The 20,249-nt window shown below is 40.6% G+C and overlaps 1 protein-coding gene and 1 long non-coding RNA gene across 4 annotated transcripts in view; one reads left to right on the forward strand and one right to left on the reverse strand.

Moving 5' to 3' along the window:
- LOC137325037 (uncharacterized) overlaps positions 1 to 10,348 on the forward strand; it is an 84,283-nt gene extending 73,935 nt beyond the window's left edge. Inside the window, exons 4-7 of one of the 3 annotated variants that reach the window (XR_010963780.1) lie at positions 8,016 to 8,101; positions 8,353 to 8,573; positions 9,083 to 9,140; positions 10,021 to 10,348. This is a non-coding gene — a long non-coding RNA (uncharacterized lncRNA). The remainder of the gene's footprint in view (positions 1 to 8,015; positions 8,102 to 8,352; positions 8,574 to 9,082; positions 9,141 to 10,020) is intronic. The other 2 variants (XR_010963782.1, XR_010963781.1) reach the window with 2 other exon arrangements.
- LOC137325036 (fibronectin type III domain-containing protein 7-like) lies at positions 1,800 to 17,567 on the reverse strand. The gene is made up of 13 exons (XM_067989739.1): positions 17,520 to 17,567; positions 16,833 to 16,851; positions 16,176 to 16,433; positions 10,003 to 10,257; positions 9,050 to 9,310; positions 8,335 to 8,610; positions 6,583 to 6,837; positions 5,295 to 5,552; positions 4,728 to 4,982; positions 3,130 to 3,384; positions 2,185 to 2,445; positions 1,996 to 2,025; positions 1,800 to 1,843 (listed from the first exon to the last, which is right to left on the reverse strand). The coding sequence occupies exons 1-13, from the start codon at positions 17,565 to 17,567 to the stop codon at positions 1,800 to 1,802; spliced, it is 2,475 nt and encodes an 824-aa protein (XP_067845840.1).
- Between the last annotated feature and the right edge of the window lie 2,682 nt (positions 17,568 to 20,249).

The following is a 20,249-nucleotide window of genomic DNA, read 5'->3' on the forward strand; positions in this document are numbered from 1 at the left end:
GGGGACCAAGGATAGATCCTTGGGGGACTCCAGAGATAACGGTGCGGGAGCGGGAAGAGAAACCGTTGCAGGTGGCTCTCTGGCTATGACTGGATAGATAAGAATGGAACCAGGCGAGCGCAGTCCCACCCAGCTGGATGACGGAGGAGAGGCGCTGGAGCAGGATAGTGTGATCAACTGTGTCAAAGGCTGCAGACAGGTCGAGAAGATGAGGAGGGATACTTTACCATGGTCACATAGGATGTCATTTGTAACTTTGATAAGGGCCGTTTGAGTACTGTGGCAAGGGCAGAAACCTGATTGGAGGGATACAAACATGGAGTTGAAGGAAAGGAGGGCACCGAATTGGGAGGCGACAACAGGTTCAAAGACTTTGGAGAGGAAAGGGAGGTTGGAGCTGGGGTGGTAGTTTGCAAGGGCAGAGGGGTTAAGGGTGGGTTTTTTGAGGATGGGTGTGGTCAGCAGATTTGAAGGGGAGGAGGACTGTACCTGAGGAGAGGGAACCGTTGACAATATCAGCTAACATGTGGGCCAAGAAGGGAACTTGAGTGGTCAGCATTTTAGTGGGAATAGGGTCGAGGGAGCAGGAGGTGGGTCTCATGGTTAAGATGAGCTCGGAGAAGGCATGAATGAAACTAGAGAAAGATGCGAGTTCAGGGCTAGGGCAGGGGGGAACCATAGGGGAAATTTGGCTTGGTGGGCTAGGGGAAGGGGGGAAGCGGCAGAGGCAGCTAAACAGATGGCCTCAATCTTCGTGACAAAGAAGTCCATAAGCTTTTCGTTGTAGGTGAGGGTGGAGGGGGCAGAGGAGAGGGGTTTAAGAAGACGGTTTGTAATGGAGAAGAGAAGCTGGGGGTTATCTTTGCATTCCAGGACGATCCTGGAATAGTGAGCGATTTTGGAAGAGGACAGCGGGACCCGCTAGTGCTTTATGTGATCCAGTCAGATCTGGCGATGAATAGCTAAACCAGTTGTCCGGCATAAACGTTCAAGTCTGCGTCCCTTGAACTTAAGGGAGCGGAGATGAAGGCCGTACCAGGGTGAACGACCAGGGTGAGAGAGAATAATGGTTTTAATGAGGACATGGGCATCAAAGGTGGAGGTGAGGGTGTGATTGAGCAGATGGAGAGCTGCAGAAATGTCATGGTGAATGGAATGCCAAAGGCTAGACAATAGGAAATTTGAAAGTGTAATTGTAAGTGACTTGGAACTCATGCCTGGGATTATCCTGGTCTGTGTGGCTTTGTACTACACCGGGCAGTGCTTTCAAACCATCGGGGAATAAACAGTCAGTTTTATAGGTTGTTGCAGTTATTCGGGTTCTAATTATAAGTGTCACCAATATGGGCCCAAAATTTGGTGTTGAAATAACACCGAGGCTAATAGCACTCACCTTTATTTATGTGCAAATGTCACAGCAACTCTTGTGCTGTACCTACTATGATACTATGATAATTATGTAATTTTATCTTTATTCTTGATTAAAAATAAGGACCTGCTTAAACTTATTGGCAGTTTTTCAAATCAACGGACTAGTTTCCAGTATTGAAAAAAATGATCAAGAAAATGATTTTCAGAATAATCATAAAGCAGTTTTCTCATAATGTTGTCTAACTTAAGTGGAATGTGAGGAAAGTTATTTCTCATTGACTTCTGTTGGAAAAAAATGATATTGTTGATCTGTAATCCTGGTAAAAGAAACATGTGTTAGAAAGTATTGTAATACCGTGTGATACAGAAAAACATGTAAAATGCCAACCAATTATTTGCGTATACAACGGAACTTTCACCTTGCCCTTCTATGCTTCATTATAAGATAAGCTCCTCTTCCCTCGATAAATTACTGAATAAATAAAGAAACTGGTTGTTAATAATATTTCAAAAAAGCAATAAATACAAATATTGACACAATCTATTGAATAAAATGTTATTTTAATTAATTTATGGGTGGAAACTTGATTCAGTAATTAACTAAAAGTAGAAAATAGTTCTTACCCATTGCACCTGAATTCATAGAACAGGAGACTAGGGAAAAAAATCATATAAGTTTTAAAATTGAGCTTTTGTCTGCCTGAACCTTCATAATACTGACATTGTACAGGATTTCTGAGAATTTTGAATAGGATACAGTAACTGAACACAATTTCAACTGACTTCTGATTTCTAATCACAATATAATTTTACCTGAATACATTTTCATCGGACAGAACGTGACTATTGATCCATCTATGGAAACGGGAGAAACGATGACGGTGTAAATGTCCCCGCAGTAAATCTCCCGTACGTCACAGTAAGTGTCCCCAGATGTTGGGGAGCAGGTGAAGTTTGCATTGTCGCTGGTAACGTTTACAATGTAATTCACAGAGCCAGCAGTGGCATGCCAGTAAACCCTTAATGCATTGCTCCCTAATCTGTAAAGTTTAACTGCAGATGGACAGCAACCACCTAATATAAAATATAAATAAATGTTCATTAAGGACATTGGCCTTATAAACAATTAACTATACATAACAGTTCCTTGTATTTGATGTTAAGTTAGCTGGTTTTAAGAACATATTAAAACAAAGGATCCAAAAATCTATCGCGGTAGCAGTCCAGGCTTTGTGGGGCCAGGATGAGCACTCATCCTTCCTGCCCCACAAAAATGAAGGGGTGCTTGCCTTTCGGGTCTTCTTCAGCCACACTGCCACCTGATGCTGGTCGGAGCTTGCACGGTTCACCAGATCAGGCCAAGAATGGCAATTGAGGTCCTGTTGATGTCCGAGGATCCCAATTGCCATTTTAAATGGGCCTACCGCCTGATTACAAGGGCCCAGTGAGCATAGCCGCGGCCACAGTAGCGGTGGCAACGGGTCAAGAGGTGATTGCCTCCCATTTTTGGGACGCTACTGACCCATTTTCGTCAGGCGTAAGGGGGGAAAATTCAGCTCATGATATCAGGGTTAGAACTGCACTAAAAATAACTGCAATTAAAGCATCTTCAAGTTCAATCTTAATGAAGCCACCTGATCGGATATGATCTTAAGATTCACTGCTTGATAAATGACACATATCTATATAGAGAATGAAGCTTGAAAATAACAGAATAGTATTATTTATATAAATTAAATCTCTTTGTTCTTTACTTACTGGATGAATACCCTCGATAGTTGCACACTGACATCATTCCAGTTTCACTAATAGCGCTTAAAGACACTGTATAGTTGGTGCTGCAAGTTATACATCCAAGAAGGCAATGGGTTTCTCCTGTGTGGCATTTAGCCTGTCCTTTAGATGATTCCAGGACTGTGGTATATGATTGTGCTCCAATTGCAGCAGTCCAGCTAACATTGGTCATTGACTGTGTAATCTGTGTGACTGCGAAGCTGTTAGGACAGCAGGGTGCTTGGAAGGAAAATAAAGGATTTACTGCTAAATATGTAATTTTTCATTTCTGAATCTTTTCCCCCATAATATTCATCCCAAGAAATTCCTATCCAGTAATTCTTAAAGAAAAGTTATGAAGTTATGAAGTCAGGTTATAAGAAAATAAGAAAAGGTCATGACAAAATTTAAAAATTTAAATACTGTTTTTGACCCCACACATTTTGACCCAGATTAGCTTACTTTAAATGGTCATAAAAATGACACTGAAAGTAGAGGATTATCAAGACACTTTATTGACAAAATCACACTAGTAACAAACCTCCTAAAAAGTAAGCATAAACCCATGAAAATAATTTCTGGGAAGTGCAATTAATCATTGAACTGCTCAGATTAAAGCAAGTGAACACATTCAAAATTTGAGAAATTCTCATATATACTGTGGTTCCAAGTTTATCTGACCCTCTTGGGATATATTTTTTACCAATTTGTATGCATTTTTTTCCTTCTTATCAGTACCAATTTTCTCCCCTCCCCTTCCCTCCTGCAAGGGTTGACTCCTTGCTGAGGCACCAGTGTCAGTCACCAAACTCAAGGAGCCATTATTCACATGTGAGCTTTAACAGGTTATTTAACTCGAGTGTGGGAGCATTGGACGGTTCTGTCCTCACCCGATATCCACATAGTATTTCTCAGGTAGGGCCTGTTAGATAGAAAGAACTTGGAGTTATATAGCACTTTAATGATCTCAGGATGTTCCAAAGCGCTTCACAGCCAATAAAATACTTTTGAAGTGTTGTAATGTAGGGAAACACAGCAACCAATTTCTTTACAGCAAGGTCTCACACATAGCAAGGAGATAAATGACCAATTAAATGGTTTTAGTGATGTTAGTTGAGAGATAAATGTTGGCCAGGATACTGGGAGAACTTCCCGGCTCTTTGAATAGTGCCATGGGATCTTTTATCTCCACCTGAGAAGGTGGACAGAACCTCAGTTTAGTGTTCTATCCAAAAGACAGAATTCCCTTAGTACTGCAATGGAGTGTCACAAATCCTGGAGTGGGGCTTGAACCCAAGACCTTCTTACTCAGAGGAAACACCGAGCCAAGGCTGACACCTGATCTTGGCTGATTTTGTGCTGAGGCCAAATGTCGCACTCCTGAGATCAGTTAACTCAGTACAGACCAGGATTATGAACCTGAGACACTCCTGGCTTGTATGGTTTAGTAACTGTGTAAACCAACTGAGCCATCATGGAGTGGATGGAATGTTCAGCAATTATTTTGCATAGTGTCTGAGACCATTTCAGTAGAAAATGCTTCAAATTAAATAAATCTTCTTAACAGATGGATATGTCTTTACCTGTTTCTAATGGTAGGCTGTAGCTGGGTAAGCTCTGCCCTTCTGGAGCTGTGGCCACTGCACTTACAGAGAAGGTAGCTCCACAGGGGAGGTTTGCGATTTCACAAGAATACCCTGAGCTATTGCAGGACCTGACCCCAGCCTCTCCGAAAGCAAACACCTTGTACATGGCATCGTGGTTATTTGGTTGCCATGCTACAATAACGGCAGATGGAGACACTTTTGTGATATTCAGAATGCTGGGACTGCATGGTCCTGTTTAAAAAAAAATCGCAATTTCAAACTATTATTCAGGTAAATTTCAAATTCAATAAGCTTTGCTTCAGTGATTACTAATTAAAAGAATAATAAATTTATAGTTTTTAATATCAGTATATGTTCAAAGGCAATAACCATAATCACTACTTTTATTCTAGTTCACCTCTCGATTTTATATTAACCATATTATATAGCACTGTGTGAAATAGGAATTATATTCTATTTATTGCAGCAATTGTTCCTTCAATGAATTGGAGCCCAGCTAAATGTTTGATAGGTGACATGCACACAAACCATTTGTAGTTTTACCTGTTGTGATTGACCTTTTCTGACATGAGTAGTTGAACCCCCTGATATCACTATAAGAATATATAGTAACATTGTAGATCGTGTTGCATTTCAATCCAGACAACGTACAGATTGTGGAAGTGTCATTACAGAACACCACTGAGCTTGCGTCTTGTGCTTTTGTTTCATACATTTCAGCTCCACGAACTGGATTCCATTTCACCTCAATAGTATCACTTGAGACAAACAAGGCTTTAACATGTTCTGGACAACATGGTGCTAGGACACAAAGAATAAACCTTTTAATACGCGCAACAGCAACAACCTTTCCAAAACTAGTCATGTTTACAGGTACAGGGTGTCAATTGGTAGAGTGCGCCGACAGTACAAGAGCATCTGTAGATATTGGGGAGGGGGGGAGTAGATTTTAACTCCAGGCATAGAATAGGCAGGCAAAAGGTGGAATGCCCACCCGCTCTTACTGGCACGAGGCCTGGTCCATTTCGAGAGCCAGGCCTTATTACCGTGTCACTGGCAATCTGCAGATGTCCCACTTCAGCTTGCTAGCTCGGGGCCAGCACAATATCACTGCAGCTGACCCAGCTGGCAGCCAGGTAGGTCCACTCCTGCTCCTCCTGGCCCCACAGAAATAATTCTTTGCTTACGTTTTTGGGATCACTTCCTCTTAACCACTTGGTTGAACTGGGCGGAGCGTGCACAGCATGCACACCGCGTATTCTGCCCAGTTGCCCTCTAAATTGCATTGGGGTCTTACGTAATTCATAGCACCGATATTCAGGTGGGCGCCTGGGCCACCCAGCGGAAGGCCCCAGTAAATATGGCAGTGGAGCGGTAATGGGGTGGTAAATGGTGCACAGCGATTTCAACTCCTCTACTGCCCCGTTTCCGCCAGGCAAGTCAGGTTAAAATCGGCCTTGGGTTTCAATGAATATTCCCCATCATATACAGTACATTACGGAAGTGCCTTTCTTCAATGACAGGATCGAATTGCGATTTCACATCTGCATGGTTCGAATATGACCGTTGCAGAGGCTCTTTCTCCTGAGCTGATTTATGAGTTGCATCTCAGCCCATCAGGAATGGGCCAGTGACATAAAAAAAATGCAAAAATATGTAAAGCAATGGGATTATAATTAATTGTGTTATTATATGCTGCTAATATTAAATATTACCAACAGTGGTTGTCAAATTGTTTGACCAGTTCAGTTGTAGAATACATTGGAATGGTAGGACTTGGAGAATTTGCTGAAATTCCCCAGTTGAAATTAACTGCCAATGTAATACTTGCCTGTTGTATAATTTAAAACGATGCCTGGAGGACTCTGTCCAGCTTTGTTATATGAAAAAACACTGATAAAGTAAATGAATCCACATTCTGACTGGAAATAACAGCTTGTTAGTGAAGTGTTGCACATAACTTCGAGGCCATCATCTCTTTTCACAAAAGTGGTGTAGTAATCAGTCAGGGGGGATGGGGACCAGGACACTGTCAGATTACCAGATTGGATCTCCTGAATTGTAATGTCAAATGGACTACAAGGCACTACAAAAAAAAAAGCAAAGTTAATAAGTCATTTTAAAACTACACAAATTGTTTCAATAGAGAAGCAATGCATATTGCTTTGATAACTCAAAGACTTATATTTCCTATAGATTCCATCTAAATAACAAAGGAGGGAATTTTTACTCTTCCCACTAGGCGGGAATGGAGTGGGTGAGCAGTTAAAATGGAGTGGCTCCATCTCCCACTTCATTCCCGCCAATCTCCAATTTTAATGCCACTGGTTTTGGTGGTGGATGAGGTGCCCACTAGACTCAGGTAGGAGCATCGTGCATAACTGCTAATCGGGGTCCTAATTCCTCAACAGGACCCTGATTGCATTTTAACTGGGCAGAATTACTTAATATACTTTCCCTGTGGCAGCACTCTTAACATAGCAAGGGCACTGACCTCAACTATTATTTTCACTTTGCTTTCCAACAGAGACCACATTTGCCCAATCTCAGTGAGCTTATCCGTGGAAAAAAGGGAAAACTGGTCACCCATTTTCTTTGTATACCCAGGGGATGAATTTTCTGTCTTCACTAATCTTAGTTTAAAATAAGTTAAACTTAAGTAAAAGGCAGTATTTCCTACTTTTTATTTGAGTCTACTTTTTTTTTGCTAAAGTTGGTGGTGATAGGAATTTTAGGCAACCTCCAACCCCAGTGTAGGATGCTTGCTAGTGAGTCAACCAAAGAGTACCACTGATGTCAACTATGGAAATTCAGTGGGAGGAGAAGAGTTCAAAAGCCTCTCTTTAAAATGAAATATTCTGGTTATCATCATGTTTGTTTGATTTTGTATATGAGGTGGCATAGCAACAGGGTCAGTTGGAAGTGAATGCAATAAGAACAAAATTAACCCTTCTTCTGAAAGTACAAAATGATTGAGTATGACAAGGGTGAACCCAAGTTTTTGTATAACCTAATATACGTTCTAAGGCCCCTGATTCATTCTAATGAGACACATCTGCATCCAAGGGTCAGAGCTCCACTTTGAAGAGGTGACTCTTTGGCCATCATCTGAATTGCAACATTACTATCTCTTTGAGACTAGTAATGGTCAAGAAGTGACTTCTTTAAGGTGGAATTCAGGGTATCTAATTTCATGCTGGTATCAGTGAGTTATTCTTCCCCAGAGATTTGTCAGCTGAGCACCCTCCTATTCTTCATTTGTAGAAATGTCCATGGCTGTGATATTCCAGCCCTACTGATGCAGCAGGCCAACTGAGAAGGGAAAAAAGGGAGCAATGAAAAGAAAACAGGTTAAATTCTTTGTTATATTATTTGTTTTGTTAAATGTTTGCTTCCTTATGACTATAATTTTGAATAGCATAAATTAGGCAGTTTCACAAAGAGCCAACACAGTAAATGCTTAGAAGTTAAAAGTCAAAATACGCAGTAGCTCAAAATATGAAAGAAAAGATTGAATGTCAATGGAATCAAAGTTGAGTTATAAATGGTTAGCGACTCGCTTTTACTTAACTCTGGTACTTACCGCTCGTAAACTCTATAGGATTTGCAGGGTCAGATGAACCTGCTTCGTTAAAGGCGACTACAGTGACATTGTACTGTATGCCACACTGGATTGGAGAGATGATGCAGGATGTGGATCGTGATGTGCAGTTCTGGACTACTTTCCGAGATTTTTCAATGGGTGAAGCAATGTAATATGTTGAGCCTTCTGAGGCATTCCATGTAACAACAACCTCTAGAAATGTGCCCATTGAATCACTGGTAAGAACTGCTCGCACAGATTGTGGAGCAAGTGGTCCTAAAATAAAGAAATTGTTCAAATTACACTGCAATTTCTGAAAACCTGTTGACAATAATTTCAGTGAAATAGTTTATTGTCTTTTTGGCTTCTCTTTCCAGATTGTTTGGTATCTGTAAAATCATTCATATTTTTGAATCACGTTAAATTAGCATATTTCCAAATTCACTCAGTGCCTATTTAGCATGATAGCTACAAAAGATGTTAATATCATTTTGTGGCATTTCCTTTGAAAGAATAATTTAGCACACTAAACTATAAGAATTTATTGAGCTTCTACTTCCAAAGACTACATTTAAAAAAAAAATTCCATCATTGTAAAAATTGCTCAGAATTAAAATAAACATAAATCTTACATTAGTTTATAGACAATCGATTATACAGTTACTGATCAGTAAATCCTGATAAGCATTTTTAAATAGAATTGTTTATCTCTTACTTGTTATTTGTTCTTTCATCTTGTCATCTCCAGGTATACCATTGGCATCCAAAGCATGTGCTTTTATAGTGTACCAAGTACCTGGGTCCAGGTCAGTGAACGTTACATTGGTGGAGGTTATGGTCTTTTTAATCTTGTTTCCCACACCATCTGACCTGATGATAATGAAGCTGTATTTCATTGCGTGGGACACAGGCTCCAAACTGACCATTATGGTATTAGAATTTGGTGAAGTTGAGTGGATGACAGGTGCAGCTAAAACTGTGAACACATAACATTGTACTTAGGAGTTGAATTACTAGACAGTGCTAATCATCTGTCATTATATAACAATACTTGGGATTTGATACAACTGATCCTCATGAATTAAATAATAACTTAAAATTAATTTCTTCTTTTACTGAAGAGCTTTTTAAGATGCTTTGATGCCTTTCCATTTCTATCACTTTGTTCTAAGTGTCTCACCCCTCTTCCCCAGTCTATATTCCTGAAGTTATAATTTTATATAGTCATGGTATGTATGTTTACAATTTTTTTTAAAATTAGGATGTATTGAACTTATGAGTCACTCAGTATGTACAATTAAAGATTTTTATATATGAAAACAATGAAGCAGATTATTATGAATCTTTATTATTGTAAATGCCTATTGGGGTTTCAAATCCAAACTAATTTTGTTCTTTTGGTTTTTTTACACTATAAACTACTTAAATATGAAAAAAATCAGCTTTCAAAGAAGGGTTTGGAATGTAACTGTCAAAATAAGTGTAAGTCTTCATATTGCTATAAAGCAGACCTCAGTTTCCACGGTCAGCTACCATTTACACTGTAGAAGTGTATGGGAGCTGCTCGTATATTTTATTTTGAGCGGAAACCCTTGAGTCAGCAATGGTTTGCAAAACAATAGGCATTCTTTTTGTCATTCCACCCTACTGAAGGTTCTATGAATATACCTGTTCTTGTTTCTACAGGTAGCGATGGTTGACTGTTTCCTCCAGCATTGGAAGATTGTACAGAAATGGTATATAAAGTATACGGCTGTAACCCTGTCAGGGTGCCTGATGAATCGTTGACAGTGGTTTCAATAATCAAATTGCCAGCTTTTGCTTTCAAGACATAGCCAGTGGCTTTGGGAACTGCTGACCAATTCACAGTAATGCTACTGCTAGTCTTTGAATAAGCGTTTATGTTCAAAGGGACATCAGGAGCTATAAAACAAAATCATAGTTAATTCAGAATGTTTTCTCCAAAATATTTGGTTGTATAAATGATAAATATCAATTCACTTTCAATAACAAGCTTGCCTCAATTTAATTAAAACTTGTTCGCAATCATTTGTTTGCATCATTTTAATGTGTTACGTTCTGCCAGTGATCACAGTCAGTGACCATTGAACTGCAGCAGGTCCAAGGAAATTGGATGGCCATTTTCAGTTCACCCAGTTTGATGCTGAAACAAAACCTAATATTAGAGTGTACATAATAGGTAATTTCCTGACTTTGAGTCTCACCCACTGCGACTATACTTGGAAGTTTGACTATTCACTGCCCACAATTTTCTGACCATTTGGTCTTAAAATCTTGGGCAGTGCATGTCTGATTCTCTGATATGTGTTAGAGGGGATATAATCCAGGCCTTTAAATGCTGAAAGGCACAGATAATCCAGGTTATCTAATTAAACTGTGATCACAGGATGAGGGACTTCAGTTATGCAGAGCGACTAGAGAAGCTGGAATTGTTCTCCTTAGAGCAGAGAAGGTTAAGGGGAGATTTAATGGAGGTGTTCAAAATTATGAGCGATTTTGATACAGTAATTAAGGAGAAACTGTTTCCACTGGCAGGACGGTCAGTAACCAGAGGACACAGATTTAAGATAATTAGCAAAAGAACCAGGGGGGGAGATGAGAAGATTTTTTTTATGCAGCGAGTTGTTATGATCAGAAATGCACTGCCCGAAAGAATGGTGGAAGCAGATTCAATAGTAACTTTCAAAAGATATATATTTGAAAAGGCAACATTTGCAGGGCTATGGGGAAAGAGCAGAGTAGTGGGACTATTGGATAGCTCTTTCAAAGAGCCGGTAGAGTCATGATGGGCCGAATGGCCTCCTTTTGTGCTGTATGATTCTATGATTCTAGGACACAATTAACAAGCCACAAATATATGGGCGGGGGGGGCGCGTGGGTAATGAAATTTTAACTCATTCTTAAATATTGGCAGAACACCTTATATATCCACCGGAGAGAGAAGACAGGGCCTCATTTTAACTCCAAAGGACAGCACCTCCAACAGTGCAGCACTCCCTCAGTACAGCACTGAAGTCTCAGCTTGGATTATGTGCTCAAGTGTCTGGAGGGGGTGTTGATCCCATGATTCAGAGACGAATGTGCTACCAATGGAGCCAAGGCTGACACCTTAATTGCAACTGTGTGAAGAAAACATAGAAACCTTTCAAATTAAAGTTTAAAAATTCCAAATGGTCAGTTGGATCCCTTTATGTTTTTAAAGAGTGGACAGTAGAGTGTTCTTTACTAACATTAAAAATTTTACCAGCACAGTTGCAGGTTGGTGAGCAGACACATGCATTTAAGTCCACGTGTAGATCTGTACTTTCACCTGACTACTTAACTTGAACTGTTTTAAAATGTTACTTGCAATATAACTACAACATTATATGTAGGGAACTTTTATGCAATCCAAGCTATAGCCTTGCGTGGCTATTTATTCCTGCCTTTTACTATCAGCCAATAAACAACAACAACAACCACAATTTGCATTTATATAGTGCTTCTAACGTAGAAAAATTCCAAGGCGCTTCAGAGCAGTGTAATCAGACAAAAATGAACTCTGCACCAAAGAAGGAAATATTAGGAGAGGTGGCTAAAAGCTTGGTCAAAAAGCTCTGTTTTAAATAGGTATAATCACTAGGGCCATGAAATTACACTGTAGAATAGAATCATAGACCAGTTACAGCACAGAAGGAGGCCATTCGGCCCATCAAGCCCATGCCGGCTCTTTGTAAGAGCAATCCAGTTAGTCCCATTCCGCTGCTCTTTCCCTGTAGCCCTGCAATTTTTTTCCCTTCAATTATTTATTCAATTCCTTTTTGAGAGCCACGATTGAATCGGCTTCCACCACCCTTTCCGGCAGCACATTCCAGATCACAACTACTTGCTGCGTAAAAATTTTTTTCCTCATGTCACCTTTGGTTCTTTTGCCAATCACCTTAGATCTGTGTCCTCTGGTTCTCGACCCTTCCATCAATAGGAACAGTTTCTCTTTATTTACTTTATCTAAACACTTCATGATTTTGAACACTTCTATCAAATCTCCTCTCAACCTTCTCTGCTCTAAGAAGAAGAACCGCAGCTTTTCCAGTCCATCCAACTAACTGAAGTCCCTCATCCCTGGAACCATTCTAGTAAATCTTTTCTGCACCGTCTCTAAGACTTTCACATCCTTCCTAAAGTGCGGTGCCCAGAATTGGACACAATACTGCAGTTGTGACCGAACCAGTATTTTATAAAGGTTCATCATAACTTCCTTGCTTTTGTACTCTATGCTGCTATTTATAAAGCCCAGGATCCCGTATGATTTTTCAACCACTTTCTCAACCTGTCCTACCACCTTCAAAGATTTGTGCACATATACCCATAGAGCTAGGGAGTGAAAGACGACAGAGAGTAGGGATAATGGGTAAGTATTCACATTGGCAGGATGTGACTAGTGGAATCCCACAGGGATCTGTCTTGGGGCCTCAATTATTCACAATATTTATTAACGACTTAGATGAAGGCATAGAAAGTCTCATATCTAAGTTTGCCGATGACACAAAGATTGGTGGCAGTGTAAGCAGTGTAGATGAAAACATAAAATTACAAAGGGATATTGATCGATTAGGTGAATGGGCAAAACTGTGGCAGATGGAATTCAATGTAGACAAATGTGAGGTCATCCACTTTGGATCAAAAAAGGATAGAACAGGGTACTTTCTAAATGGTAAAAAGATAAAAACAGTGGATGTCCAAAGGGACTTAGAGGTTCAGGGACATAGATCATTGAAGTGTCATGAACAGGTGCAGAAAATAATCAAAAAGGCTAATGGAATGCTGGCCTTTATATCTAGAGGACTAGAGTACAAGGGGGCAGAAGTTATGCTGCCGCTATACAAAACCCTGGTTAGACCGCATCTGGAGTACTGTGAGCAGTTCTGGGCACTGCACTTTCGGAAGGACATATTGGCCTTGGAGGGAGTGCAGCATAGGTTTACTAGAATGATTCCCGGACTTCAAGGATTAAGTTACGAGGAGAGATTACACAAATTGGGGTTGTATTCTCTGGAGTTTCGAAGGTTAAGGGGTGATCTGATCGAAGTTTATAAGATATTAAGGGGAACGGATAGGGTGGATAGAGAGAAACTATTTCCACTGATTGGGGATTCTAGAAGTAGGGGGCACAGTCTAAAAATTAGAGCCAGACCTTTCAGGAGTTTGATTAGAAAACATTTCTACACACAAAGGGTGGTAGAAGTTTGGAACTCTCTTCTGCAAACGGCAATTGATACTAGCTCAATTGCTAAATTTAAATGTGAGATGGATAGCTTTTTGTTAACCAAAGGTATTAAGGGATATGGGTCAAAGGCAGGTATATGGAGCTAGATTACAGATCAGCCATGTTCTTATCAAATGGCGGAGCAGGCACGAGGGGCTGAATGGCATACTCCTGTTCCTATGTTCTTATAGTCGCAGGATAAGGGGTCGGCCATTCAAGACTGAGATGAGGAGGAATTTCTTCATGCAGAGGGTTGTGAATCTTTGGAATTCTCTACTCTAGAGGGCTGTGGATGCTGAGTCATTGAATATATTCAAGGCTGAGATGGATAGATTTTTGGACTCTAGGGGAATCAAGGGATATGGGGATCGGGGGGGAAAGTGGAGTTGAGGTCGAAGATCAGCCACGATCTGATTGAATGATGGAGCAGGCTGGAGGGGCCATGTGGCTTACTCCTGCACCTATTTCTTATGTTCTTATGTTCTTATACCCCCAGATCTCTCTGTTCCTGCACCCACTTTAGAATTGTAACATTTAGTTTATATTACCTCTCCTTGTTCTTCCTGCCAAAATGTTTCACTTCGCACTCCTCTGCATTAAATTTCAACTGCCATGTGTCCGCCCAGTCCACCAGCCTGTCTATGTCCTCTTGAAGTCTATCCTCCTCATTGTTTACTACACTTCCAAGTTTTGTGTCATCTGCAAATTTTGAAATTGTGACCCGTACACCCAAGTCCAAGTCATTAATATATACCAAAAAGAATAGTAGTGCATGAATGTTTAATATATTAGTCTGAAATTCCCCTCTGCCCTATTTTAGTGGAGGCCTTAGCCCTTTTAAAATAAATTAATGAATACCTCCACTAACATCACAGAGAGAGGAATTCAACAGAATGGATTAAGGGTTCAATCATTAGTATCTCACGGTAATCAAAAGCAAAATACTGCAGATGCTGGAAATCTGAAATAAAAACAGAAAATGCTGGAAATACTCAGCGAGTGAGGCAGCATCTGTGGAGAAAGAAATAGAGTTAATGTTTCAGGCCGATGACCTTTCGTCAGAATTGGAAGAAGTTAAAGATTTAACAGTTTTTAAGCAAGTATAGAACCAGGCATAGTGGGGGAGGAAGGGGACGGGAGGAAAGAACAAAAGACCCTCGACCGTGTCCGTTCCATTTCCTGCACTTCTTCCCTCCCTCTCAGAACCACAATAGAGTCCCCCTTGTCCTCACCTTCCACCCCACCAGCCTCCACATTCAACGTATCATCCTCCGCCACTTCCGCCACCTCCAGCGCGATCCCACCACCAAACACATCTTCCCTTCCCCTCCCCCTCCCCTTTCAGATTCCAAAGGGACCATTCCCTCCGCGACATCCTGGTCCATTCTTCCATCACCCCCAAAACCCGCTCTCCTTCCCAAGGCACCTTCCCGTGCGTGCACCTTCCCAATGGAACACCTGTCCTTTCACCTTTTCCCTTCCTACCATCCAGGACCCCAAACACTCCTTCCAGGTGAAATAGTGATTTACTTGTACTTCTTTCAATTTAATATACTGTAATCGCTGCTCACAATGCGACCTCCTCTACACTGGGGAGACCAAACACAGATTGGGTTATTGCTTTGCTGAACACCTCCATTCAGTCCTCAAGCGTGATCCTTACCTTCTGGTCACTTGCCATTTTAATTCTCCGTCCCACTCCCACTCTGACCTCTCTGTCCTTGGCCTCTTACACTATTCCAATAAAGCTCAACAGAAGCTTGAGAACAGCACCTGATCTTTCAATTAGGCACTTTACAACCTTCCCGACTCAACATTGATTTCAATAACTTCAGATCATAACCACTGCTCCCATTTTTTCGGATAGCAGGTGCTGGTAATGGTCCTACTGTTGCCATTTACAGCTTCCCTAGACCCATCTTTTGTTTCTTTACTTGTCCCATTACCACCCTCATCCCTTTTGTCATTTAATCATTCTTGCCCTCCACCCTATCACAGACCTTCCCTTATGTTCTTTCCTCCCCTCCCCTTCACCTTCTCCAACTTTGCTCTGTACTTGCTTAAAAACTGTTAAATCTCTAACTTCTTCCAGTTCTGATGAAAGGTCATTCGACCTGAAACGTTAACTCTGTTTCTTTCTCCACAGATGCTGCCTGACTTGCTGAGTATTTCCAGCATTTTCTGTTTTTATTTCAATATCTCACGGTATATTTCCAGGGTTTTGATAATGAATAAGATGTCATGGCCTAGAAATTACTATTTGCTATTTAAACGGGTAGAATTTTAATATCTTTGAATTACATCTCCTTTCTGCTATTCTAGTAAAGCTACTAACCTGTTTAATATAATCAGGTTAATACCTCAATTAAATAAAGGAACAGAAGAAAGTCACACCAACACATTAATGGTTTGTACATTAACATCACAAGCTATAATTTCTGGACTCAATACTGACTTGATTTCATTAGAAAAAATTAAAGGGACCTCTTAAGATTATCATTGCGATAAAATAAGTGACACTGAAAACCTATGTTGATGCATTAGCAGCTGTGAAATGTAGATTGGCAGAACTCACTTGTTAGCTGTTGTGTTTGAGCTTGGGCTAGTACATTCCCGTTCCAGTCAAGAACCTCTACTTTGACATTGTACAGAGTTGCAGGTAACAAGGAGGCGACGGTACCGATAATAAATCGGTTGTTGAAGTTAACAAACACTGGCTGTCCCGTAGCTGCATTGGAGGTTGCAGAAAGCTTGTAGGAATGTGCTCCCACGTATCTGCTCCAGCGAACTGAAATAGTCCTGGATGTCACGGTGTAAAGCGTCATGGTGAAATCTTAAAAGGAAAGGGGACAGGTTATTTATGGTGTTTATGTAATGTCTGTGCGCGCGTGTGTACATGTATATGTATTATATAATATAGTATATGTGTGTAAATGTATATATACATATAATATAGTTTATAATTAGTCTATGTGTGTATATGTATGTATATATATAAAATATAATATATTATATGTGTGTGTATAATTGGGTGTAACATTTTGATGACCATATACATTTCCGCGTCCCTTTTCTTTCAGCACTTAAGCTTTTTTTCTTTAAAATGCACCACGGGCATTTTTCGTTTGCGGCCCGAGCGTGGTTTCATGCAACGCATTTACAAATATATATAAACTCATCTCCTTCAAGAAGCAATAACTATATTTATCCTTTGAAGGAAGAATAGCCTTACCCGTGCTTGCCGAGGACATCTGAAAAAAACAAATTTTGAATAGAATAAAGGTTTATTACATGTTACTTTAATTTTCCAGTCACATCAAGGAACGTTTAAACTAGTAACAAGTACAGTAACTGTAAAGATCAGCCCAAGGCAGATCAATGGTATATCGTGTTCCTTTTACTTCATTAACAATTATAATCAATTATACTCCTGAAATTCCCCGTCACTCAGACAGAAAACTAGTGTGTAGAACTGTGACAACAGGATGGCACAGTCTTTTTTCGCAAGTTTTCATCTCGTCACCGGCTTTGGACTAGGGCATAAATATCACATTTCTATTTCATATTTTCTCTTTGAATCTCTCTATTGATTCAGAGCGCAAGGTTGGGAGACGCTGACAGCCTTTGAAAGAGCCAGTGTTCTAATGTTCAGCATCTGTCCCCTCACTGCCGAACAGGTTCTTTTTTGATAGTCAAGTGTACCAGACATCCACTAAACCCATTAATAAATTTATATTTAAAGTGCTTAAAGGTCTTTCTTTAAAGAAAAAAACATGCTTGGACATTAATAGCGGAGTTAATTGAATTTGATCACATATTACAAAAGTATTGTCAGAAACTACCAATTGGACAGTTGGCAAAGTAACTATTGATCGAAACTTGAAACGTATTTTTTTGATGCGCACTTGCTTTAACTTACGTTCGCAATGCAGGTTAGCAGCACGTATGTCAGTCCTCTTATTCCCATTGTTTGATAGATTTATCCACCATCAGACTGTAACCAGATTTGTGGAAAGGCGGCGTACAGTTTCACCGTGGATAAACAGAATCTAGATGTCACTTTCTACGGAGCTCTCTTACAGCTGGAAATGGCTATAAATCCTGAGCTCTGACACCGCCTCTTTTATTCCACCCTGACCAATGACAGACTGCAGGCCCGTGTTGGAGCTGTTTACCTGATTTCAGTCCTGCAACCTTCACAGGGGATGGGCACATCTCATTTTGTTGGAGCAAAATCCCGAAGCTCTGGAGCAAACTGAGGTTTGATTGTTGTGGTTTAAGCCCACCTTTGCTCAAAGCTCACTCAAGCCAATTGTCATTCTTGACAATAAATCTGAAGATAAACTATCAGATTCAGCAGTTCTCAAACGTTTGTTGGCTGAGCCCCACCCAAAAAAAACTTAGTCTTCAGTGCCCCTCTAGTTAAGGATACCGGTAGTGTTAAGACTGCAAAACAAAATGTTTCTTTTGCTCTCCTTCACTTCTATTTTGCATACGCTCCTCCTACTTCACTTTAAGTTGTTCTCAACTCCTCCACTTCTGTCTCACACTCCACCCCTTTCATCTCAACTCCCTCCTCTCCATCACTTCCTCTATTTCTGCTTCTCCTTGACTCCACTTCTGTTTTGCTCTCTGCCTCCCTTTCATCTCTAGCCCTTCATCTTTGGTTTTCACTTTCATCTCTCTCCTCTCTTACTTTCATATCTTGCTGCTCGTCTCCCCTTGCTCTCACTTTTGTTTTTCACCTCTCTCACTTTCATCTCTTTCTCCACTTGTTTTTCATTCTTATTTCCCACTTGCACTTTTTCTCCTCTTTTTGATTTGGCAACAGCAAACCCCCACCCTCCTCGTTCACCCCTTCAGCATTGGAGCTGCCACGTGAGGAGACTGTGGAGAGCAGCATGATAAGAACATAAGAAATAGGAGCAGGAGTAGGCCATATGACCCCTTGAGCCATTCAGTCAGATCATGGCTGATCTTCGACCTCAACTCCACTTTCCCGCCCGATCCCCATATCCCTTGATTCTCCTAGAATCCAAAAATCTATCGATCTCAGCCTTGAATATATTCAATGACTCAGCATCCACAGCCCTCTGGAGTAGAGAATTCTAAAGATTCACAACTCTCTACGTGAAGAAATTCCTCCTCATCTCAGTCTTGAATTGCCGACCCCTTATCCTGAGACTATGCCCCCTAGTTCTAGACTCTCTAGCCAGGGGAAACAATCTCTCAGCATCTACCCTATCAAGCCCCCTCATAATCTTATGTGTTTCAATGAGATTACCGCTCAGTCTTCTAAACTCCAGAGAGTATAGGCCCATTCTACTCAATCTCTCTTCATAGGACAACCCTCTCATCCCAGGAATTAATCTAGTGAATCTTGGTTGCACCGCCTCCAAGGCAAGTATATCCTTCCATAGATAAGGAGACCAAAACTGCATGCAGTACTCCAGGTGAGGTCTCACTTTCCTAATTGCCTGGTGTACCCGCATACTAACTTTTTGTGTTTCTTGTACGAGGACACCCAAGTCTCTCTGAACAACAACATTTAATAGTTTCTCACCATTTAAAAAATATTCTGTTTTTCCTATTCTTCCTACCAAAGTGAATAACCTCACATGTTCCCACATTATACTCCATCTGCCACATTCTTGCCCACTCTCTTAATCTGTCTATTTCCCTTTGCAGACTCTTTGTATCCTCCTCACAGCTTGCTTTGCCACCTACCTTTGTATCGTCAGCAAACTTGGATACATTACACTCGGTCCGTTCATCTAAGTCATTAATATAGATTGTAAATAGCTGAGGCCCAAGCACCGATCCTTGCGGCACCCCACCAGTTACAGACTGCCAACCTGAGAATGATCTGTTTATCCCTACTCTGTTTTCTGTCCTTTAGTCAATCCTCTATCCATGCTAATATATTACCCCAACCCATGAACCCATACCTTGTGTAACAACCTTTTATGTGGCACCTTATCAAATGCCTTTTGAAAATCCAAATATACGACATCCACTGGTTCCCTTTATCTACCCTGCTGGTTACATTCTCAAAAAACTCTAATAAGTTTGTCAAACACGATTTCCCTTTCATAAAACCATGTTGACTCTGCCTAGTCATATTACGATTTTCTAAGTGCCCTGTTACCACTTCCTTAATAATGGATTCCAGCATTTTCCTGACGACCGATGTCAGGCTAAATGATGTGTGTGTGAGGGTGAGACATGGCAGCCATTACTGAGACATGGCTGTAAAACGGTCAGGACTGGGAACTGAATATACCAGGTTATAAGGTCTACAGGAAGGATAGGGAATCTGGTAGAGGGGGAGGACTAGCCTTAGTGAGTAAGGATGAAATTACTTCAATGATAAGAGAGGATATAGTGAGAGGTAAGCAGGCAGTGGAGACTTTTTGGGTAGAATTAAGAAAGAGAAAAGGATTTAAGACTACAGTGGGAGTTGTGTATAAACCCCCTGGCAGCCGCTGTGAAGTGGCAGAATCTATAAATGCAGAGATTAGACAAGCATGTAGCAAAGGTGGAGTGGTTTTAATGGGGGATTTTAACTTTCATATAGATTGGGACAAGCAGACGAGCTCATGTCAGAAAGGTAGTGAATTTCTTGAGTGTGTTCAAGATAGCTTTCTGC

The sequence above is a fragment of the Heptranchias perlo genome, chromosome 9 (genome assembly GCF_035084215.1).
Source record: "Heptranchias perlo isolate sHepPer1 chromosome 9, sHepPer1.hap1, whole genome shotgun sequence".
Classification (NCBI taxonomy): Eukaryota; Metazoa; Chordata; class Chondrichthyes; order Hexanchiformes; family Hexanchidae; genus Heptranchias; species Heptranchias perlo.